This window comes from Staurois parvus, unplaced genomic scaffold, assembly GCF_062004578.1.
Source record: "Staurois parvus isolate SC_StPar_1 unplaced genomic scaffold, SC_StPar_1.0 ptg000155l, whole genome shotgun sequence".
In the NCBI taxonomy this organism is placed as follows: Eukaryota; Metazoa; Chordata; class Amphibia; order Anura; family Ranidae; genus Staurois; species Staurois parvus.
Genome location: NW_028317951.1, coordinates 12,068,267 through 12,093,036, shown reverse-complemented (window position 1 = coordinate 12,093,036; position 24,770 = coordinate 12,068,267). Strand labels below are relative to the sequence as shown.

At 43.8% G+C, this 24,770-nt stretch overlaps 1 protein-coding gene across 2 annotated transcripts in view; it reads left to right on the top strand.

Moving 5' to 3' along the window:
- The window catches only part of WDR49 (WD repeat domain 49), a 198,530-nt gene that overhangs the window by 172,221 nt on the left and 1,539 nt on the right, over positions 1–24,770 (top strand). For both annotated transcript variants that reach the window (XM_089675462.1, XM_089675463.1), the window contains 3 exons: positions 1,741–1,913; positions 11,616–11,722; positions 17,990–18,136. In XM_089675462.1, coding sequence (XP_089531588.1) covers positions 1,741–1,913; positions 11,616–11,722; positions 17,990–18,136 — 427 coding nt within the window. The remainder of the gene's footprint in view (positions 1–1,740; positions 1,914–11,615; positions 11,723–17,989; positions 18,137–24,770) is intronic.

The window sequence follows — 24,770 nt, the reverse complement described above, 5'->3', positions numbered from 1 at the left end:
TTTTAATGTTTCTATCACACTCATGCAAACACACACATCTCCATCACGACCAATAAAGCCACCATCAGTCCCACCCCGCAAGTCAAAGTTCTAGGTGTCACTCTAGACTCCAATCTATCCTTCCAGCCCCATGTCCAATCGCTGGCAAATTCATGCAGGCTCCAGCTCCGCAACATCACCAAAATACGTTCGTTCCTAACCCCAGACACTACTAAACAACTCATTCACTCCTTTATTAGCTCACGACTCGGCTACTGCAACTCCCTCCTCACTGGCTTACCTCATCACAGACTCTCCCCGCTTCAGTCTATCCTGAACTTAGCGGCCAGACTTATCCATCTTACCAACAGCTCCGTATCCACCACCCCCCTCTGTCATTCCCTCCACTGGCTTCCGATTGCCCAAAGCATAAAATTCAAACTACTAACATTGACGTACAAAGCTATTCATAATACTGCCCCAAACTACCTCACCGACCTGATATCCAAATACCACCCAACACGTACTCTTCGCTCCTCACAAGACCTCCTACTCTCCAGTTCCCTGGTCTCCTCCTCCCATGCCCGACTCCAGGACTTCCCCCATCCTCTGGATCTCACTACCCCAAACCATTAGACTGTCACCTACCCTCCTCACCTTTAGGCACACCCTGAAAACCCACCTACTCAGGGAAGCCTACCCCGCCCTCACCTAACAGCCAATCTCCTCCACTCCTCCTACCACTCCATCCCCCACAGCCACTTCCTCCTGTACCACTATCCCCTCTCTCCTAGCTTGTAAGCTCCAAGGAGCAGGGCCCTCGAACCCCTCGTGTATTGTTTTGTTACTGTATTGTCTCATGTACTGTCTCCCACTATAATGTACAGCGCTGAGCAAACTTTTTGGCGCTATATAAATACTGTATAATAATAATAATAATAATATCCACACTCTTGGCCTTTTTTTTCCAATGACAGCTTAGCAAGAAGTACTGTATATTTTTTTCGATGGTGAAAATGATCCATATTATCAGATTTTCTCTACTCACAATTTTTGGGATGACATACAGGCTCAGTACATATAGTGCTGTTGGTGAAAATGAAATGAGCAATCCTTATGTTGCAAGGCAGGAGTGATCTGACCCTCTTTTCCCGATGGCTTTGTACAGGAATCAGATCCCAAATTCAAACTGTACAGCATTTCCTGTTTATTCTGTACTTGGAACTTCTGAGAGGTGGTGAACTCCACCAGAAAAATTTTAAATAACTGTTGTGTAGGTAGGGATCATGGCCACTATGGGATTATAATGAAATTACGAGCTGCTAATCATTCATGGAGCATGATAAAAAGTGTGCAACTTGAGGTTAGAGAATGCAGCATGATTATGTTGATTATTCCATGAAAGAATCTCAGCATTCCTGTAAAATAGCTGCATGTTAGTCTTCTCTATGTCATTTTAAAATAATAACCCTCCTCCTAACTAAAATTTGCTTCTATGTGATAACAATAAATGTTTCATAAACTGTTAATGACTCATTCTAACTGTGTTGTCCTCTTTAATTCTCAATTATCTTTAATCACATCACACCCCCTGCCTCTTAGGAATCATCCATAACCCTGATGTTCTAGAACGCTGAAAACTCAGTAAGTTGTTGACCCTTCCAGTTGAAGAATTGCTAGTGATTCTTGTTTAAATCTAATCAATACAAACACAGTAAAGGTTTTTTTTTATTTAATCTCTCCTTGTATCTTATTGTCTAGGAGGAACACTGGAGAATTGAAAAATGTCCTCCTCTACTTGTAGCAGATAATAAATTAGAAAGTGCAGAGGTAACAGCAGAGGGCTTGGCCTCTCCCTATAATGAAACAGAGGAAGACCTTGGCTCTCATTTACAACATTTGCTAACTGAAGATAAAGAGGACTTGCCCTTCAAGTATGTACCAAATCATGTTTTTGTTTAAGATTATTAATGAGAACAATTAACTTACAGAGTAGTATTGTATATGTCATGAACTTTTGCAGCCATTATTGATTGTTTCCAACTGTTGCCTGCAAATAAATGAATGTGATGTCTGTATAAGCAATGTTGTCCATAGTTTTCTAAGCACTTTTACAGTCTTAGGTTGCAGAATCACTTTTTTCACAAGGGAGGTACCTGGAACATCTAGCAAACCAAAGCAGAGAAAACAAATGACATCTGAACTTTTGTTAAGTTCAAACATAAAGAGTAAGGAAATAATAGATTGCACCAAACTAAGTATTAAGTCTGACAAGGATTCTTGGTTGTCATCAGCTGTTACAGACTATGTGGATCATTTGCCAAGCGGTGACTTTAAGGTTTCTTAATTAAATTCCATAACTATTTTGTGTGAATGCCATTTTGGATTTGGTTAAGTCTAAAGAACAAGATCATTTTTTTTTGTTTCAATAGATTTTTATAGAAAATTTTCAGACATATAGATAAAGACAGCCCTGCAACTGCAAGAGATACATATAGAGATAGAGAAAAAAAAGTTAGTTATTTAAAATTGCTAGGTCAGGTTTTGGATTAGTCAGAACTCCCGTGACACTGAAGATGAGCCAGAACACGCTTCACAGAAAGATCCTTAAATTTTTGCATGTCCAAAAAATATGAAGTAATTTTTCCACTTGGCCACAACCTCTCCAACAGAGAGGTGAGCCTCCCGGCATAAAAAGAGCTATACGGTACGGAGTAAGGTACCATCTAGATATAATCTTTTGCGTAATTTCCCAATAATTGACACAATGGGAGATAGCATATGAGTATTTAAATGCATGAAGCCACTGCTTCAGTGTATATGATTGTTGAAGATCTGTCTCCCACGCCATGATGGGGGCAGTTTTGCAAAATGACATTTTAATTTTGAAACAAGTTATAGAAGAAAGCAATACCTTTGGTGGACTGAGATAGATTGTTGGAAAATTGCCATATTTTGGAGTCTAATTGGATGGCAGGAGGGGGTGAAGCCAGTAGGAAATGTTGGATACTAAATCGTTTAAAAAGTACCGACAATGGAAAATTATGATCCTTTTGTAGGACTCTTAAATTTTTAAGTTTGTTGTCATTATAGAAATCTTTCACATTGCTTATTGCATATTGAGACAAATTGGTGGGTGATAGATGAGGAAGAAATACATTAAGATCATCAATGGGCACAGAAATATCAGCAAATGATAGGGTTAATTTCCTATATTTAACAATAAGTCTCCAAGCCAATAGCGAGACTTTAACAGTAATAGGCATCGTATCTAATGGTAGTGGAGACCAAGTGTCAGCTATTAGAAGAAGCCGTAAATTATGAGTCAGCACGGTTACTGCTTCTATATCTACCCATAAATTTTTCGGTGTAGGGAGAAACCAATGTTTAAGCTGATCCAGTATAGTGGCTGTGTAATAATCTTTAATGTCGACAAACCATATACCTCCTACTGATTTATGTTTTATTAATTGGATATACGAGCATCTAGCTCTCCTCTGCTTCCAAAGGTATTTTCTAAAAATGGACATCAGAGAGGTTATATAAGATGCTTTGAGGGGGATGGGAAGTAATATATAACTTGTGGTATGACTAACATTTTAAAGGCTGATAGCCTGCCAGCCCATGATAGCTCAAAGCTTGATATGTGTTGAAGTTTGATGCCTATTTTAGTTGCAAGGGGCTTAAAGTTAGCCTCTGCTAGATTAGCAATGGAAGATATTAAGGTAATGCCTAAAGTATGGTAGTCCACTGGAAGTCCAAATGTAAGGGAAAGCTTTTTCCATGGCTGATTGGGCCATGGTGGGAATACCCAGGTTCAAAATAAGGGATTTGGAAAAATGTACTTTATAATAAGAGACAGCGCTGAACTGTGAGAGAATGAAGTGTACAGTACTTGAGATAATGACTCAGAAGGATTCGTCAACAAAAGTGTCACATTGTTGATAACGTGAGACCTATTATGAAAATGGAAGCCTGTGATGGAAGAGTTCATTCTGATGGTCTCAGCCAGTGGTTCAATCATTAGATTGAAAATGAGCGGTGACAGCGGGCAACCCTGCCTTATGCCATTGATGATATGGAAAGTTTTAGATAGTAAACTAGAGGTGTATACCTGAGCTGAGGGAGAAGAGTATAATGCCAATATGGCTGAGTATTGGACCTTGGAAACAAAACTTTTTCAGAACGTTTGTCATGTAACCCCACTGAACTCTATCGAACACCTTCTCTGCATCAATAAATAGGAGCACAGAAGGCATTCAAGTGTGCTTAGCATAATCTTTAAATTATAATTATATGTCTTGTTGTGTCCGACGCTTGGCGTCCCTTAGTGAAGTCGGTTTGATCAGGCTGGACCAGAAAAGGCATTATATTCATGAGCCGAAGTGCCAATCATTTGGCATAAATTTTGATGTCTGAGTTCAACAATTAAATCGGTCTAAACTGAGGGTGTGTCAGGGTCCTTCCCAGGCTTAGGGAGTGCAATGATATGCGCTTTAAGCACTTCTTGTGGAAATGAGGCTTCCTCTTGTGCAGCAGTGAACAGACTAACAAGATGAGGAGTTATGAACTGAAGGTTTTATAATACTCATTAGTGAACCCATCTGGGCCAGATTTCCCTGAGGGCAAAGTTTTAATAACCTGAGAGATTTCAGCTGAGCAAACTTTTCTATTTCAGATTTAGAGTAGTTGTGGTTGTGGAGTAGTCTGACCATTTTATAACTTATAGAGGCTGCCATAATAATCAGCGAATGTGTCGGCAATATGTTGGGGATTTAGTAATTTCTGAGAAGTGGTGGTATTAAATATAAATGGGATTTTAGTCTTAGTTCTTTGTGCTTTGAGTCTGTTGGCCAAAAACATTCCAGCTTTGTTGTGTGAGTAGTATTGAAGTTTTAAGAAGCAAAGACATTTGTCATGTTGGACCTGCAGGAGTTCCCTAAGTTCCGTTCGTTTGTTTATGCAAAGAAGCAGAGGTAGTCGGGTTGGATTGTATTTTATGTTGAGTTTCTAAGACATGGATATTATTTAAGAGAGTATTAAATTTTGAATTGTGTAGGTGTTTGGTATGTGCACAAAGCTTCAAAATCATGCCTCACATGTATGTTTTGTGGGCATTCCAAAGTGTAAATGCGGTAACATTCTTAGTGGTGTTAGAAGAGGAGTAATCTAGAATGTGTTTGGACAATAAAGCCTTGTTTTTAAGATCTTGAATAATGCTATTGTTGCAACGCCACAATATTGTGGGTGTGCAAGTATCCTTCTCCACTAGAGTTGTAACCAATGCAGTGTGGTCTGACCACATAATGGTTGATAGAGTAGAGGAGGATACCTGCTGTAACAGCCACTTATCAACTATACATAAATCCATCCATGCCTATGATTGAAGATGTAAAGAAAAATAAGAATAGTCTCTCTTGTTGAGTTATAGACACCTTCATTATGGACGATGGATTATAAATGAGGCACTCTGCCTTTATCTCTAGAGGACAGGTCTAATTGAGGATTTACTGTGAGATTGAAATCATCACACATTAGCAAGTTGCCATATTTTTCAGTGGAGATTTTTCGGAACATTTTGCGAATAACTCTTAGCTGGTGAACATTAGGAGCATAAATATTAGCTAGGGAATAAGGCTTGTTGTTTATGTCGCATCTCAGGATAATAAAGCGACCATCTGGGTCTATAGTAGATGAGTGCAATGTGAAGGCCATTGAGTTCCTGATGGCTAGCATCACTCCTTTTTTTAATGTAAAAGTAGATGTATATATGTGGGGGAAGTCCTTGTGCTGGCACTTGGGAATGGCTCCGGTTTGGAAGTGCTTCTCTTGGACGGCTAAGATATCAGCATGGTGTAATTTAGTCTCTTTCCAGGCAAAAAATGTTTTGGCAGGTGGTTGAGACCTTGGGCATTGATAGAAACTATTTTAATCATCATTGTAGCGAGAGAAACAAGGAACTAAAAACAGACTTACTCGGATGCTTGGCAGATGTAGCCTCAGTAGGTGGAAAATTTGTATTGCGGTCCAAGTCCTATCCCAGGATGAAGTCATCTGGTTACAGGAGGTATCCATGAAATACTTAACTGTCGAATGCCTAAAAAATAAGGCTAAAACAAAAAAGCAGAGACAAAAAACAGATACTTGAAAACAAGAATCTAAAATATGCCTAGATGATATCAGCATAAGTTGAGGTGAAGAAACATGAGAAAATAAAAAAGGTTTTCTAACAGAACTATGCACAGACAAGCTGCAACTCTTACGGGGGTAGGAAAAAATGTAGCTGTTGGTATAACTCCTGTGGCCGGGACTGTTATATTTTCATAATGAGGTCAAGTAGTGACTTGATGCTTAGTGTTAGGGATCCGGGTATGACCAGAAATGTGTGGACTGACACAGGGAAATGCAGACTTCAGGTAGTGTGAATAAGACAATTTATTAAGACTAAACAAAACATAGACGCAGTGCAAGACTAAAAAACAACACAGTGCAAACAAACCAACCCAAACCTCCAACAGATAACAATAGAAACAGTACTAAGCGTAGTCGGGCAGGCTGGGTCGGTAGCAAACGGGCAGGCAGGGCACAAGGAGCAGGCGGAAGAGTAGTCAGGAATAGCCGAGGTCAGGACAGGCGGAGTTCATGCAGAGTCAGGGATCGAAGCAGAATCTGGATCAGGCAGAAAGCAGACAGGATGCAGGTACAGGGGCCCATGGGAAACATACACCAAGGCCCTGATCACAGGCCTGGCCATACCTTAAATACACGTGTTGTAATCAGCTTCAGGTGATGGCTCATTGCAGGAGTGAGTCTCTGGTTGCTGAGAGCACCCGCTGGCCAGCCCTGGTACTGCAGCCCACAAGGCAGGTGAGTCCCACCACCACTGGCAAGTCCATTCCTCACAGTACCCCCCCTCAAGGAGCGGCCTCAGGACGCTCCAAATAGTCCGTAATGGCCCAAATGTTCCACCGCCTGGGTCCGGCAACTGGCTAGACATCCCACTGCCGGAATCAAGCAATTGGCTGGGTCTCCTGCTGATAGGCCTATCTTTTTGTTGGAGACTGCAGGAAGGCAGATTGCTGGACACAGGTTTTCCAGAAGCAGGCTGGGCATCAGGAGCTGGTACGTCAGGCAGGACAGCAGGCAGAGGCACATCAGGTGGGACAGCAGGCAGAGGCACGTCAGGCGGGACAGCAGGCAGAGGCACGTCAGGCGGGACAGCAGGCAGAGGCACGTCAGGCAGGACAGCAGGCAGAGGCACGTCAGGCGGGACAGCAGGCAGAGGCACGTCAGGCTGGGCAGCACGCAGAGGCATGTTAGGCTGGGCAGCAGGCAGAGGCACGTCAGGCTGGGCAGCAGGCAGAGGCACGTCAGGCTGGGCAGCAGGCAAGGCAGTGGGCACCGGGCCAGCAGGCGGAGCAGCGGGCACCGGGCCATCAGGCGGAGCAGCAAGCAAGGCAGCAGGCACCGGGCCATCAGGCGGAGCAGCGGGTACCGGGCCATCAGGCGGAGCAGCGGGCACTGGGCCATCAGGCGGAGCAGCAGGCACCAGGCCATCAGGCGAAGCAGCAGGCAAGGCAGCGGGCACCGGGCCATCAGGCGGAGCAGCGGGTACCGGGCCATCAGGCGGAGCAGCGGGTACCAGGCCATCAGGCGGAGCAGCGGGCACCGGGCCATCAGGCGGAGCAGCGGGTACCGGGCCATCAGGCAAAGCAGCAGGCAAGGCAGCGGGCACTGGGCCATCAGGCGGAGCAGCAGGCACTGGGCCATCAGGCGGAGTAGCGGGCACCGGGCCATCAGGCAGAGCAGCGGGCACCGGGTCACCAGGCGGAGCAGCAGGCAAAGCAGCGGGCACCGGGCCATCAGGCGGAGCAGCGGGCACCGGCCATCAGGCGGAGCAGCAGGCATCGGGCCATCAGGCGGAGCAGCAGGCACTGAGTCATCTGGCAGAGCAGCAGGCACCGGGCCATCAGGTGGAGCAGCAGGCAAGGCAGCGGGTACCGGGCCATCAGGCGAAGCAGCGGACACTGGGCCATCAGGCGGAGCAGCGGGCACTGGGTCACCAAGCTCGACAGTGGGAACCGAGTCATCTGGCAGGACAGCGGGTACCGAGTGATCTGGCAGAACCGCGGGCACTGGGTCACCAAGCTCGACAGCGGGCACCAAGTCATCTGGCACGACAGCGGGCACCGAGTCATCTGGCATGACAGTGGGCACCGAGTCATCTGGCACGACAGCGGGCAATGAGCCATCTGGCACGACAGCGGGCACTGAGCCATCTAGCAGAACCGCGGGCACTGGGGCACCAAGCTCAACAGCGGGCACCGAGTCATCTGGCATGACAGCGGGCACTGAGTCATCTGGCGCGACAGCGTGCACCGAGTCATCTGGCACAACAGCGGGCAGCGAGCCATCTGGCACGACAGCGGGCACCGAGCCATCTGGCAGAACCGCGGGCACTGGGTCACCAAGCTCGACAGCAGGCACCGAGTCATCTGGCACGACAGCGGGCACCGAATCATCCGGCAAGACAGGAGGCACTGAATCATCTGGCAAGACCGTGGGCACCGAGTCATCTGGCAAGACCGTGGTCACCGAGTCATCTGGCACGACAGTGGGCACCGAGTCATCTGGCATTGGATCATCTGGCTCGACAGCTGGCACTGGGTCATCTGGCATCGGGTCATCTGGCTCGACAGGGGGCACCGGGTCATCTGGCTCGACAGCGGGCATCGGGTCATCTGGCATCAGGTCCTCTCTCTCGACAGCGGGTACCGGGTCATCTGGCTCGACAGCGTGTACCGGGTCATCTGGCATTGGATCGTCTGGCTCGACAGCGGGCACCGAGTCATCTGGCATAATAGGACCATCAGGCTGGGTAGACACATCAAGCTGGGTAGGGTATACTGGGTCATCGGGCATCAGGGTATCAGGCTGAACCACGAAAGGCGGGTTCTCAGACGACAGGCTGACTGGTTTGGATACTGGCAGGATGGTATTGGTTGGAAAGAATTTTCGCTTTTTCCTGGTTTTAGTTACTGGAGCGCAGGAAGTAAGCGCAGGTTTGTAAGTGGATAGAGCAGCTGTAGGCAGAGAAGAGCTGAGGGATGGAACAAAGGAGGGAGCAGTTGCTACAGAGGACTTCTTTACAGGGTTAAAGATAGGATAGGTGCAGCGAGTGGGAGCAGGGGACTGATATGTGGTAGTTAGCAGAGTATACTGGACTGTCACTGGGGGTGCTGTCGGGGATGCAGGAAGAGTGCCTTGAGCAGAGGAATGACGTTGCAAGCTGCCTGAGGCTGGGTGCAACAAGTCTGACCATGTCTGCAGTATGGGTTGAACAAAGCTCAGCTTACACAAAGCCTGTCTGGTCAAAGACTGCACTGCGTTTATACAATCTCTTAGCACCTGTTGTGAACATGCAGAATAACAGTCCAAGAAGTAATCCACATCATCCTCCAATAACCACACCAGGGACTCTACCTGGTCAGCACTAAATGGCGGCAAAAATTCATCCTTGCATTCGGGGGTACCAGATGAAGCCAACTCTGCACAAACCTGAATCAATGGTTGCACCTCAGAGAACTCTGTGCCCTGATCTACTAGAACATGAGCGAGCCGTATACATTCTAGCAGTTCATCCCGGGGATACTCCTTCAGAATCTGATAAGCATAGTCTTTGTCATCAAACACTAGCAGAGACAAATATATCACCTCATCAAGATGCATCCTTCCCAACAACGATAAGCCAAGATGGCTTCCCTATGCAGCCACTTCTGGTCAGGAATGGCCTTGGTGTTCAACAACACAGTGCAAACAAACCAACCCAAACCTCCAACAGAAAACAATAGAAACAGTACTAAGCGTAGTCGGGCAGGCCGGGTCGGTAGCAAACGGCAGGCAGGGCACAAGGAGCAGGCGGAAAAGTAGTCAGAAATAGCCGAGGTCAGGACAGGCGGAGTTCATGCAGAGTCAGGGATCGAAGCAGAATCTGGATCAGGCAGAAAGCAGACAGGATGCAGGTACAGGGGCCCATGGGAAACATACACCAAGGCCCTGATCACAGGCCTGGCCATTCCTTAAATACACCTGTTGTAATCAGCTTCAGGTGATGGCTCATTGCAGGAGTGAGCCTCTGGTTGCTGAGAGCACCCACTGGCCAGCCCTGGTACTGCAGCCCACAAGGCAGGTGAGTCCCACCACCACTGGCAAGTCCATTCCTTACACTTAGTGTGTCCCTTTGAATGCTGCTTGTGCATTTCTTTGTAGGAGACTACTTGCCAGTCTTCAGCCAATAGTGTAGGGGCTGCGTGCAGGGGCGGAGTGCATGAGGGATCTGGTAGAATATCCCATGTGCATAGTAAGTGGAAGCCTTCTTCCAGAGATGTGATGAGCGTAGTAGTGCCCTTGTGTGTGATAAACAATTTGGCTGGATACTTCCATTTGTAACCAATTAAATTAATTCTCAGGGCTTTGGTGGTAGTGTTCAGATTTTTATGCTGGTGTAGTGTATGTGTGGATAAATCTGGGAGTACTTGCAGGTGACTTGCATTATCAGGGAGATGTTCTTTTTTATGGAATGCCTCTAGAATTTTGTATTTGGCTTGATAGAAGCGAATTCTCAGTAGGACATCTCTCGGAACATGTGCAGGAAGGATTGATGGTTTAGGAATGCTGCGTACTCTATCTATTGTTAAATCAGCAGGCGATAGCATTGGCACTGCAGTTTGGAAGAGGTCACGGACATAGTAAGGCAGTTGGGATGCCTGGACGCTTTCTGGTATGCCACGTATTTTCAAGTTATTATGCTTTGACCTGTTTTGCACATCAGTGAGCTTGTTTTTAATGCAAGCCAATTCGTCTGAGCTTAAATGAGAAAAATTCCCACATCGGTTATATATCTACCAGGTTTCGGAGAAAAAAAATGACAGAGTGACCCATTTAATAGCATGCAGCAACAGCCCTGAAGAAGGAAGAGTCGTTTCTCCCGAAATGTGTTGGCTTGATGTACTTGTCGTTACTCTCAATAAATGCCTCCTAATATACCATCAAAAGTGCATTCTTTTGGACATCGGGCGCTCCTTCTTTTATACTATTCCAAGCATACATGTGGAAACGACCTCAAGGCCATACCAGAAAGGCAGCAGCCCAAACCCTAGGAGGGCTTACTGCCAATAACCACCATTGGGTACAACTGACTGCTCCCTACCCATCCATGCAACCACCCACCTATGACCAGCGACTGATCCAGTCAGTTCAGTGCAATGTTCAACTCCTGATGTACACAGGACGATCTTTGTCACACTGACTTATGAAGGTCAGTGCTCCCTGTGACAGACTTGTGCTGCCATCTGTTGGCGTGTTACAAAACTAGTCTCAAAACGTTTTGATACCACCTCGTATCTTTAAGAAATGTTTTGGTTTTATATATACTTTAGCCTGACTTTACACCATGATGTGGTCATATAGACAATCACAAAGGTGTATTTTGCCAAGACCTTTAATATGACCTGTACCTGTACCTTGTTGCTTTTTTCTTTAAATTTGACTGTAATATACAGTAGCTTATGTAACACAGACTAGCCATTTATTATATTGCAGTCAGAACTATGAACACAATCTTTTTGTTTATATAGAAACAGTCCATGGGAAAACACAATCTTGGGTAAAAAATACAGAGAAAATGCATTAAAAGAAAAGTTACATTCAAACTTCATTGGAGATTCAGTCCAGCATATTGTTGGTAAGTGCAATGCCGATGACATTTTTATAAGGCTTGATCTATATTAAATTTATGACATTTTTACTGTAGTACCGACCGCCATAAATAAAATATTAGCAGTCACAGTGCTTCTTAAAGGCAGCTTTTGATTTGTTCCCATAGAAAACCGTTCATTAAACTTGCAAGAAAACTTGAAATATGATGTAAAATACTGCCTACAGATTTGAACACAGTCCAATGAAAAGTAAACAGATAATACAACAAACTTTTTGAACATAGATGTAAATGTAACACATTTTTAATTATATATTTTGAAGAGCGGAAAGCTCATAAGCATCTGACAATAAGACATAGTCTCTAAATTTGTATCTACAGTGGAGGAACCTTTAGAGGTGATCTGTAGTTACCCCACTGAAGTTATATTTAAATTTCGAATACCGCCAGTTATATTGTGCAATGTATGTATTATCTGTAAAATCCAGTTTGAAATCAGTTGCGTTTTTGTCTATTGACTGGGTATGTAGGGCAACTTGGGAATGTCTGTATCCACAGTGTTAATCAGCCCCTGTGTGCTTATCAACAGTAACATTGTATTTATATACCATGTAGTAGGAGTAGGTGAGTGGGCAGACTTGGCGGGAGTTAATTATTGGACAGAAACAAAGGCAGTAAAAGGTAAATAATTAACACAGGAATTCATTTTCAAAGAAATAAAGTTAAGTGACCTTACATGGCATTTTCTAGATGGCTACAGTTTAGCATTAAAGAATATCTAAACCCAAATCAAAAATGTAATATAATGCAGCTTACTATTCCTTGGTGTGGTGGCTGCATTTTTTTTCTTTCTTCAAGCTTCTTTTGCTTTATTTCCACCAGGTATTACTGCAAATAACACACTTCCTGTCCCCGGGAGGCTACGTCATTTCTCTACTGTATTTATGAAGGGAACCAAATGCAGAATGAGCAAACAGTGTGGCCAGGCAGTGGGCAAAGTGAATAGAATTCTAGGATGCATCACTAGAGAGGTCACCAGCAGGAGGAAAGAGGTTCTGATTCCCCTATATAGATCTTTAGTTAGACCTCATTTAGAATACTGTGTCCAGTTCTGGAGACCTCACTTACAAAAAGATATTGATAAGATAGAACGAGCCCAGAGATGGGTATCAAAAATGGTGAAAGGTCTGGGGGATAAAACATATCAAGAGTGACTTCAGGAATTTAACATGTACAGTCCAGAGGAAAGAAGGGAAAGGGGAGACATGAATGAAACCTTTAAATACATCAAGAGGGTGAATAAGTTTCAGGAGGGCAGCATTTTCAACACGAAACCAAAATCAAGAACATGGGGGCATGACCTTTAACTGGAGGAAAGCTCAAAACTAATCTCAGAAAGTACTATTTTACTGAAAGAGTAGTTGATGCTTGGAATAAACTTCCAGCAGAGGTAGTGAGCCAGTCAACAGTAAACAGCTTCAAACATGCTTGGGACAAGCACAGATCTAAACTCAGACAAAAGAAAGTTAACAAAAACAAAAAACAAAACAAACAAAAAAAGAGAAAAAACACACAAAACAACCCCCCCAAAAAACAAACAAACACAAAAAACACTACAAAAACAGCCCCCCCATAAAAACCTCCACAAGAAAACACACACATACATGAAAAAAAAAGGGCTCTATGGATCGCTCGTTTTTTTTTCTGTCGTCACTTTTCTGTTTCTATGTTTAACCATGGCTGTCCTTCACTGTATCTATGGAGGAAACCATTGTTGTCAACCTAAACGTGTTTTTTTCTCTTCATCTTAATGACATGGGGGCAGATAAATTAGTATGTTTACAGAACATAACTTAGAAGGAAGATGTTCCTCAGTGCAGATCACAAGAAGTAATAAGAATACTGCATCTCTGGCAGGACCAACAGGTATTTTCTGTATTTGCTGAAAATGTTTTTAGCATGAAAAAAAATTCAGCCATCACATCTAGGACAGTAAGCTGTAATATATTGCATTTTGATCTTGGGTGTAGTTATCTTTTAGGTTTTACTGTATATCAATGACTATATTTGTGGGATGCTAAAAATTATGCATTTCCTTATGCATGAAGTCCAGAACTCTATCAATTGATGATCAGGCAATGTAAATATAGATAATCAATTACAGTCACTCAATCTGTCCATTGTTTGTTGGTGAAAATCTTATCTGTAGGTGACCTCTGTGTCCACCAACCACTCATTGTTGGAAGGAACAGTAAATTACATAGGGCATAAAATCTGTCTTGATCATTATCGTTCCCCCTACTGATGAGCCAATTTCACCTTCTGCTCTATTGTCCTTCCCCATAAAAGATATGTGTAAGTTCAAAGCTCAGCAGAGCCAGGTTGAGACAAATATATATATCACATATAGAAATATGGGATCTGCTATACAAATTTGTTTTTGAAGGTAGAAACTCTAGACTGTCATCTGTACCTTTATTCACTACTAGGCGAGTCCCTGGGGTTGATTTACTAAAGCATTAAAGACTGTTAAATTGCTTCTAAATCCCAAAATAAAAATGTAATATATTACAGCTTACCAGTCCTCAGAAGTGGTGGTTGAGACAGCTGTGTTTTTTCAAGCTAAGAACATTTTTAGGAAGTACAGAAAATACCTGTTGATCTTGCCAGAATTTCACTTTTGTTTGCCACTTCCTATGAGCCAAAAAGCAGGCAAAAACAATGCTATCTTAGTAAACTGCTCATCCCTTCAAGCCCCCATGTAGTGAAGAAGTAGAAAGGCAGAAATTTTGAATATAGATGCACCAATACCCTTTTTTGATTGGCAGGTAAGAGTACCAATACTTTCGGTCAAGTACTTATGGACACCGAGTAAAAGTACTTTGCAGGGCCATTTGAGTCCATACACAATGTATGGACACAAATCGCACCGCAAATGATAGCATGCAATTTGAACAGGAATGTTGTGCGATTCCTTTCCAAATTGCACGTGGCTTCCCCACTGCTCCTGTGTGAACACAGGCTTGTCATAGCCTATACAGCTCACACAGGAGCAGTGTGGGAAACATCCTTGCAACTGATTCCATGCTGTCACAGAAGGAAAAGACGCTTCTCAGGTTAGGGGACTTGAAATCCCTATGGCTTTATCTCCTCTCCTTCCAGGCATGACAGTACGGGTTAGACAGCTTCTGATTGGTCAGCACCGTCACTGTGTTGACCAATCAGAAGCCGTCTAGCTCATACTGTAATTTCTGCAAGGAGAGAAAAGAAAGCTATGGGGATTTCAAATTCTCAGACCTGTGCAGCGGCTTTCTCTCCTCTCCTTGCAGGGATGACAGTATGGGCTAGAAAGCTTCTGATTAGTCAGCACTGTGATGATGCTGACCAATCAAAAATTGTCTAGCCCGTACTGGCATTCCTGCACAGAGAGGAGAGAGAGCCGTGGGGATTTAAAATTCTCAGGCCTGTGAAGCGGCTTTTCCTTCTTTGACAGCATCAGTGCAGTACGGGCTAGATGGCTTTTGATTGGTCAGCACCGTGACCGTAGAATATGGACTGAGAGGAAGGCTGGAGTGTGGAGCCTGGAAAGGGGCCCTAGGGAGGGGAGCCTACCTACAGGCAGGATGCTGGACAGGAGGATCTCTACTGCCTCAATGTCTCCTTTGGAGGACAACCTGTTAGCAGGGAAGGAGCAAGCTCAGTGTAACACCTGAAGGCAGCCACCAACCCACCATGCTAGCAGGCGAGAACAGTGTGAGTATTCCTACAACCCCTGGGCCAGAAAAGAGTAGAGGGTGGTCAGGTGCAATACCCAACTAGTCTTCATCGGGGACATCTTTACTGCAAGTTCTTGGGACCCCCTTGTTTAGGGATACCCTCAGTAGGGCTGGTTGGAGAGGAGGATTCACCTGGGAGGTAAACCAAAAAGGACTGTAGCATTCTTCAACAGAGATTGTTGGTATTTTTCTTGTGGAAAAAGTTGCTAAGAAGTTTGTCCTTGAGTTTCACAGTTCCTTGGGCATCCCATATACCCCCATCCAAATTGGTAACCCCTAATAAAAACTACTAAGAACCAGCTCAAGGACCAGTTACTAACTCTCCAAAACAAATCCAGCAGCCCTTATAAGGGTAGTGCTGCACTTCCATCTTCTTTCATCGTATTTTCACCTGGTAATATTGCAAATAACACACTTCCTGTTAATGGGTGGGTACATCACTCCTCCACTGATCTATGGAGGGAGCCATAGTTGTCATCCTAGGCTGCTTTCAACCTAGGCTGATATGGACTACAAATTGTATCTAATTCTCCATTAAATGGGATGTGGCAGGGCAATTGGTAGTTTATTGAACTTACCTAGGAAATAAGATATACTTCAGTGCGGCTCGCAAGAAGTGACATGAACACTGCATTACTGGCAAGAGCAACAGGTATTTTCGATACTTGCTGAAAATGTTCTTAGCGTGAAAAAAAGAAAAACTAATGCAGCCACCACACCTCAGGAATGTAGCCTTCATTATATTACATTCTTGTTCTTGGGTTTAGTTATCCTTTAACTGCCTCTTTTCATTTAGTAAATCAACCCCAATGATACAGAATTGCTAAAGGAGTAAGGTGTAAAAGTAAAAATTAATTTAGCTTTGCCTTATTCTCTCATCTACAGTATGTTTATTCATCTGAACAAAATACATCCAAATAATTTGTATCTTTTATATCAATAAAGTAAAACATGCATGTTAAAATTCTAGCTGAAAAAACTGCAATGGGGGAAATGTACTAAAACTTGAACACCTAGAATCTGATGCAGCTATGAATTGTAGCCAATCAGCTTCTAATTTCAGCTTGTTTTGTTAAGATTTGACAACAAAACCTGGAAGCTGATTGGTTTCTATGCAGGGTTGCACCAGATTTTGCACTCTCCAGTATTAGCAAATCACCCCCAATGTGACAAGCAGCACATTTGAGCACTGACGTCAGGGGAGGACTGACAACACATGGGGCCTCCGGGCAATAGGGGATCATGGGGCCCCTGTGTCCCTGCCCAAACTCAAAAGAGCCTATGAAAAAGGTACCAGGGGCATGTTATGGGGCCCCCTACTGACCCCGGGCCCTCGGGCAGTGCCCGAGTTTCCAAATGGTCAGTCCGCCCCTGACTGACATATGAAATGCACATCACTGAAACAAAGGGAATGCTGCAAATGTTTTTTAAGCAATGCTAGAGCAAATACGGTGGTGTATGTACAGTTATTTATCATTAAAATCTCCGTTCTCAACCAGCAGTGTATACATGTGTGCTTGCGATAGTCAGAGTCAGAGCCTGCACCTCTGAACAGTGCACCATAGCACACACATGCACACAGTAGTACGTGCCATAGAGCTTGGGCTCTGCTATTTTTTATGGGTATCAGTTTTTAGTTACTGTTGATGATATCCATGCACTTTTCATGTGGTCTTGTTCCTACATGAGACGAGCATATAAAACACATATTACAGTACCCCAGTTTTTTTGCCTATTTTCTTTTAGGTATCAACCAGTTGCCTAGTGAACATTTAGATGATGGTTTATATATTTGTTAGTAAGACCACATTTGTTAGTGAAATGCTGTACATATGCTTTGACTGGTATATGTTTATCTGCATACATACATGACGCATTGTAAATACTGTGAGTATTCAACTGTTCTTCATCCCCCTCCACCTGCACATTGATGCACATTGATACAGACATGTGGTTTAGTACAGTAGTTCTCAACCACTGGGGATCTATCTCAATCACATTTTCGGATTGTGGAAGGAAACTGGAAAAGCCAGAACAACCCACACAGGGAAAACATACAAATGCAAGCAGGATATTAATCTGAATATTGATAATGTTTTGAATGAGTCTAGGTTCACACCTACGTATGCATTTTCCGTAGCATTTTGCAGAAACGTACAGCAGTCTATTTAACATGATTTTCTATGGGACAGGTTCACTTCTCTGCGTTTTCACCTGGTGCATTTTTTGGAAAAGGTCAGGGACTTTTTTAAATGCAAAACGTTGTGTTTTTGGTTCAATAGACTTCAATGGAGACACTGCAGAAAAGCATGTAGTGCATTTTTGATGTGTTTTATTCTGCCCAGCAACAAGTTGGGGAAAAAAACATCAAAAACGCGTAAAAACTCATATGCAAAAATGCACCGCAAAAAGCTTTGCAGAAACGGATCAAACAAACTGCATAGGTGTGATCCTAGCCTTCCATAAAATGGAGAAAAATCTACACATAAGTATTTATTATTTTTGTGACTGACTGCAGGTACCTTCAGCTTGTTAAACATTGATACTCTGCAGGATACTTTGGAAATTAGCAAGCCGGATTTTATTATAAATCCTGACAAATATTTTGGAGAAAAGACAGAAGATAAATGTTCTAAGGTTGTGGAAGGCCCTACATTCTCAGAAAGTAAGTACATATTGTTTTAATAAAGTTTCTATAGGAATATTGGAATGTTTTTGGTAGACATGTGCAGAACGGAAAAATTTGTTTTGTTTTGGATAAATATGTTATGTTACTAATTTTGTTTTGTAGATTTGTTTTGGAATTTGTTTTGTTTATTCATTTCCTAACGAATTCCAAATTTTCGAAATGATTAAATTTCAAATTGGTCGAAAATTTATCGACCAATACAAATTCTGTGTGAAGAATAGCTGATTGTTAAGGAGAGGGTTGGGAAGCCGGCCCGTGCATCCTTAACAACTGATGACTGATGACAGCTGAATGTAAACAAAAGAATGTCGGCAATGAAAAAAAAAGAAAAAAAAAAAGCGTTAGGTTCCCCCCCATCTATACCAGACCCTTTCCTGAGCATGCAGCCCAACAGGTCAGGAAAGGGGTGGATGAGTGAGCATGCCCTCATCATGGGGGGGGGGTGCTTTGGGGCATTGGGGCTCCCCCCCTAAAACACCTTGTCCCCATGTTCATGGGGACAAGGGCCTCTTCCCAACAACCCTGGGCTGTGGTTGTGGAGGTCTGCGGGGGGGGGGGGACACTTATCAGAATCTGGAAGCTCCCTTTAACAAGCTGGCTCCCAGATCCCGCCCCCCCTCCATGTGAATGAGTACAGTACCCCTACTCATTAACCACAAAAAGTGTACAAAGTGAGTACAAACACAACAACAGTTTTTGACAAGTCCTTTATTAAACAACAGCATGGGGGCAAGGTGCTTTGGGGGGGGGGAGCCCCCTCTGCCCCAAAGCACCCCCCCATGTTGAGGGCATGTGGCATGGTTCAGGAAGGGTAGGCGTTTGCTTGTTTCCCCCCCCCCCCTTTCCTGACCTCCCAAGCTGCATGTTTGGATGAGGGTCTGGACAGGAAGGGTGGCATGCTGTTTTTTTTTTTTTTACATTTTGGTGTGGTATGGATGGGGGGACCCCATTTGTTTGTTTTTTGTTTGTTTTTTGTTTTTTATTGCCGGCATTCTTTTGTTTACATTTAGCTGTTGGTGGGGAAACCCACTGACAGCTGATGAGTCATCAGTTGTTAAGGACTCAGTGGCCAGCTCCATCTCCCCTGTGCCACTGAGCGTCTGCTGCAGGGGAAAGGAGGAAGTGCTGATGATGGCTTGCATATGGGCGCCTTTGGGTGACACCACAGTTCCCAGAAATTTCAGCTGTTGTCAAGTGCTCCATCTTTTCCCCTGCAGCTTCTGCTTACTGTAACACGGTGTACATGACCGGGCCAGAGTAGGTTAAAAAACAGTAAGTATACTTTTTGAACACAGCTTAGGTAGCACAGGGGGTTGGGGTGAGACATTTTTATACATAGTTAGTGTTAGGCAGGAATTCCACTTTAAGTTATCATTTTATTAGGACTTGGAGTGTTTAGCCCCGGTGCATGAGATTCCGGCATTGTGATGCGGGTGGAAGGCTTAGGTGCACTGTCCAGTTCCATGGCTGGAAGCCTGTTAAACTTTATGAGAGGCTAAATGGTGCTGTGGCTGGACAGGGTTGGATGGTACGCTGAGCAGTACTAGGGTTTAGGGCAGTATGCACCCAGGGACGAATGCCCATAACGTAAGTATTCTGCATTCTGGACATTTGTCCAAACATCCAAACAACTGGCCCAAACATTAGTTACACTTAGTGCATTGTCCAGCCCCATCCATATGCAGCAGCTTTCAGGTTCTCATAGCGTTTTACAGGCTGCTGGCAGCAGGACAGGATGGTGCCTCTGCCTTCCACCCATACCACAATGCTGGGATCTCATGCATTGTGCATGAGTCCTGAAAAAATAATAGCAGTTTGCCAACCTACAGATTCATTTTATTTGATTACACCAACTAGATTCCCAGTTTATCCATGAAAGGTTAAGCTGAGTGTTAAACAAGGGTGACAAGAGTTCTTTCTCTTTTTAGAACACTATTTAATGTAGTTTTATATTCTTTTAGTTGTGCTGCAGCCTAAGAAGCATGCTGCTTTTCCCTTTGTTGTCCAGCTAAAGCCTGGAGTTGTGGTAACTGTAAGGTTTAGGACCCATGTACACAGGAGTTTACCGTAATTACTCAATCTGGGCATATATTCCTATATGTATATGCAGGGCTGCTGGTAAAAACCACGGGGCCCCATACAGCCAACCTGACAGGGCCCCCTCCCAAAAAAACACAGTTTACTTTTCTTCAGTTATGAATGAACACAGTGAGTGATCGGTACCAAGCACTCATTGTGTTTATTCAGGAAGGAAAGGGACTGGTAAAATTTTACATACTTACAGGACACTTCCCCCACTCTGCATCCTGAAGGATCCTATTGTGCGCTTACAGCTACTGGTAGGAAGGAGGGAAGGGAAGCCAGCAGCAGTGTGGGGGTGGGGGCACACAGGGGGGAGGCCTAGGAAAGCGTATGGTGCACAGAGAGGGTGATCGGCGAGGAGTGGGTGCAATTACTGGAACCAATCCCCTGTATGGATCTCTTTGCAGCAGCTGAAAGCCAGCGGGAGGGAGAGAAGAATAATCTGGCTTTCAGCTGCTGCAGGGAGAGCCATACAGGGGAATGGTACCAGTATTTGCACCCACTCTGTGCCGATCACCCTCCTTGCCCACATTTGATCACCCAGCTGTCTGGGCCCCCCTGCTGGCCTGGGCCACATACAGGAGGACTGGTGGTACCCCCTTATCCACAGCCCTGTGTATATGGCCCTAAATGTGAGTACCGCTTGAAACAGTCGTGTCAGTTTGCACCCTATCATTGATTTTGACAAGCTGCTATCAGCAGGATATATGCCTCGCCTGTGTCCATAGGCATGAATCCTAAGGCCCTGTTCACATCTGGCAATTTGGGATCTCAGGCAGAATCACTGTGATTCTGTATGCGATCTCAAATCGCACTGCAATAGTGGCAAAACACACCACACCTGTTTGGGTGTCATTCATCATCAATGTCACCTAAATACAGTCCAATTCTGACACTATTGTTGTGCAATAAATCATGCTGCAGTAGTAGCAAACCACATTGCGTGGAGCTTATCACCCAAAAAGGAGCAGAAGCTTGAAGCAATTTAAGCAAGATTTATCACGCGACAATTGCGACAGAACAGCACCATGTTTCCCAAAGTGCCCGATGTGAATGAGGGGCCTAACAGAAACAACGGTGTCCTCCTAATGACTGTGCGGTCTGGCAAAGGTGAGTGAATCACAAAAGTGGCTGGACAGAATTACAAATCTTTGTTAGATAAGACAGATCACATTTGTGCATTTTAAGTGCGATTTAGCTGTTTGCCTGGCGTTCAGCTTTAATACTTTTATGTATGTCCTAGAACTACAATTTTATTTTCAGCTGCTATTGAAATTTTCTGCCATCAGCTACCTACTGCTGTGGAAGAAAGATGGCTACTGCTGTTGCAATTAGGAGAAGCAGACAGAAATGATTTAACAATTTAAAACAACTTGTACCACTCACATCTCTTACAAAGGGATTTAAATAAATGACTATGGTTGTATATGGCATTGATGAAAAGGTGACATGTACACAAACTTTTGTGTGGTTTTATAAAGCAATGATGAAAAGACTGTGGTGCCTATTATTCTTACAACTGATGCTGCCCATGCACAATGCAGCAATGTGACAGATTCGAGTCCTAACTGTGACAGCTGAGCAGAGAAGTTAGTGATCGAGCAACAAGTGCAACAAAGTGATAAAGATTGGTGGTGTCAGCCGCAGAAAACTTCCAGTTTGTTGGAAAATTGGTTAAGTCATTTTTAATGCAGACACTAGAAGACAGCAAAAACTAAGTGACAGATTGCTTTTAAAAGTTAATGACAGCCCACTGGCTCTTACAGCATAGTCTATTAAACAGCACATGATAATGAAGCTGTTACATAGCCTACATGTTTCACTCCCCTCCTCCCCACACACCGGGTGCTCAAGTTTGTTTATTTTCATATAATTCAGCGCTGGAAACCGGTTGCAGAAGCAGATGAATTAACATAGCGCTTTTTTCCCTGGAGACTCAAAGGGCTTTACCTGCTATTCTGGCAGATGGTGAGGCAGCCAGCTTTGGCACACTCAGTAGACTATCCTTCTATAGGGCAATTTTATACAGGAGCCAATTAACCTGTATTGGAGTGTGGGAGGAAACCCACACAACCACAGGGAGAATGTGCAAACCCCAGGCAGATAGTATCCTGGACAGAACTCAAACAGAAGAAGTGCTAACCACTAAGCCACTGTGTTGCCCTGTGCAGCAAAAGTGATAGCTCTCTGTGGACCTCATAATATTCATTTGAGATACCACAGACAGTAATATCTGGTGGTTTCCTTACTTAACTGCATTCTGACCATCGTGCATATATATATATATATATACACACATCCTCATTTGGAAGCAGTGATACCAGGATTATGACTGCAGCTGCAGCCATGATACCAGGATCCTGGCTGCAGCTGCAGCCATGATCCTGGTATAATTTCTTTGACCCCGCTATAGGCTTTGCTGTAGAAGTGATCTAAGTGACTCTACAGCTGCCCAATCACTTCTACAGGGTGCAGAAGGGGGCCCCCACTCCTGCTGCCGCCTCCTGCTGCTCCCAGTCTTTCCAGTGCGATCAGGGAGCCTAGGACTGCTACTCTCTGCTTTTCCAGATGAAGAGACAGAGAAGAAGGAGGTACAGCCATACTCTCCCCTCCTTTGTGACGAAGGAAACCAGAAATGATGAGGGTCTCGTCACCTCCATTTTTGGTTTGGTTTTTAAAAGTCGTTGCCGGCTTGTAAAGCATCTGATCAAATTGATCTCAGTTTGATAAGATGCTCATGAGGGCTGAGGACAGATCTAATAAACCCCAGATCTCTCAGTAAGGAGTACCTGTCACTGTCATCCCATTTGATAGCAATAAAGTTGACCCCCCCAAATAAAAAACCTAAAGGGATAGAGTAAAGAAAATTAAGTAAAATAAAGTAATTAAACCCCCCCTTTGCTCATGCACAAATGCGAATGCCACATAGGTCCCACACACATATGCAAACAGTGATCACACCACACATGTGAGGTATTGTTGCAAACATCAGAGTGAGAGCAATAATTCGAGTGCGAGACCTCCTGTTTAATTCTAAAGTGGTAACCTGTAAGGGCTTTTAAAGCACAAACTATGGATAATGTAATGCATCATAATTTGTTGCCATTCCACAGGCATGCCAAATTTTTAAGCAGGACATGTTAGGTATCTGTTTATTTGCCTTAGCATCATATTTTATACAGTATGTTACCGAAATATTGGGTGCTATATTGTGCTTGTGTGCACCAAAATTCATTAAAGAATGATTTTTCCTGAAAATGTGCATTCAATAAACCTCTGCACAAATTTAATATGACATATAAAATGGCCTTCATTTTATTCTCCAGGGCCTTTGCTTTCTGTATATGATGTTTGGGCATTCTAAGTAATTTCTAGCAGAAAATGCAGAATTTTACATATATGTGAGAAATGTCAGAATTGGCCACTTGCTTGTGCATTCTCGCTCCATTGGACACACAGAGCACAGCTTGGACCCGCCACCTGCTCCCTCTTCACTGGCTGTGATTGACAGCTGTGGGAGTAAATGAGAAGGGAGAGACTCGAGATCCTCTGCTCTCATGTACATCACTGGATCGAGATTGGGCTCAAGTAAGTATAAGGGGGGCTGGGGGGAGGGTAGGGTAGGGAAGCTGCACTCTGAAGGTTTTTATCTTAATGCAGAGAATGCATCAAGGTAAAAAACCTTTAGGCTTTAGAATCACTTCAATTTTATAAGCAATTCCAGGCAAGAGGTACATTTTTTGTGATACTGCTTAGGAACAATTGACACTCCTACATTTCCATATAACTCACAAAATTTTCACTTTTTGAATTCAGGTCTATTTAAAACCCCCACTGAAGACTAACACCTTTTCTGTTTATACATCTCTTTATAGTCCTATAACCCTCCATGTTATGATATGTGACTGAGTTTTGTTTGTAAGCAAATTAAAATACCTATCTCTCAGGAATAAGGTTCCTTCCTACCCCCTTATCCAGTGGTCTGTGCTGGCTGAGCTGAGTAACAGCCTAACCCATTAGTATATGTGTCCTCCAACAGTATTGCAGAGAAGAGGAGATCGTGTCTGACCAATTAGTGAGAGTTCCAATTTTTACTAGGTGCCTATTAGATTGCACAGTCAAATTTTAGACACTTGAAGCCCTCATGCACACGGGACGTTTTGATAACACTGGTCACGTTAACTGTGTAAAGTCACATTAAAAACTTGAGTTTTTCAACTTTTTTTAGCGTTTTTGCATTAGTGTTTAGCGGCGTTTTGCTGTGATTAACTGCGTTTTCCTGCATTTTTTTTGGTCAAAAAGAGTCCAAAAACGCTGGTTTGCAGTGTTTTGATGCGTTTTTCAGCGTTAGAGCGTTTTTACACCTAAAAAAATCCTCTAGAAACCCACTAGTGCTGAGTTTTTTTCCAGCCAATAAACGTCCCAGCCAAAAAACGTTGATTACAGTCTATGTGTGCATGAACACATAGGATAACATGCTGGGGAGTTTACTAGCTGTATAAAAAAACTTCAAAAGCCAAAAAACAGC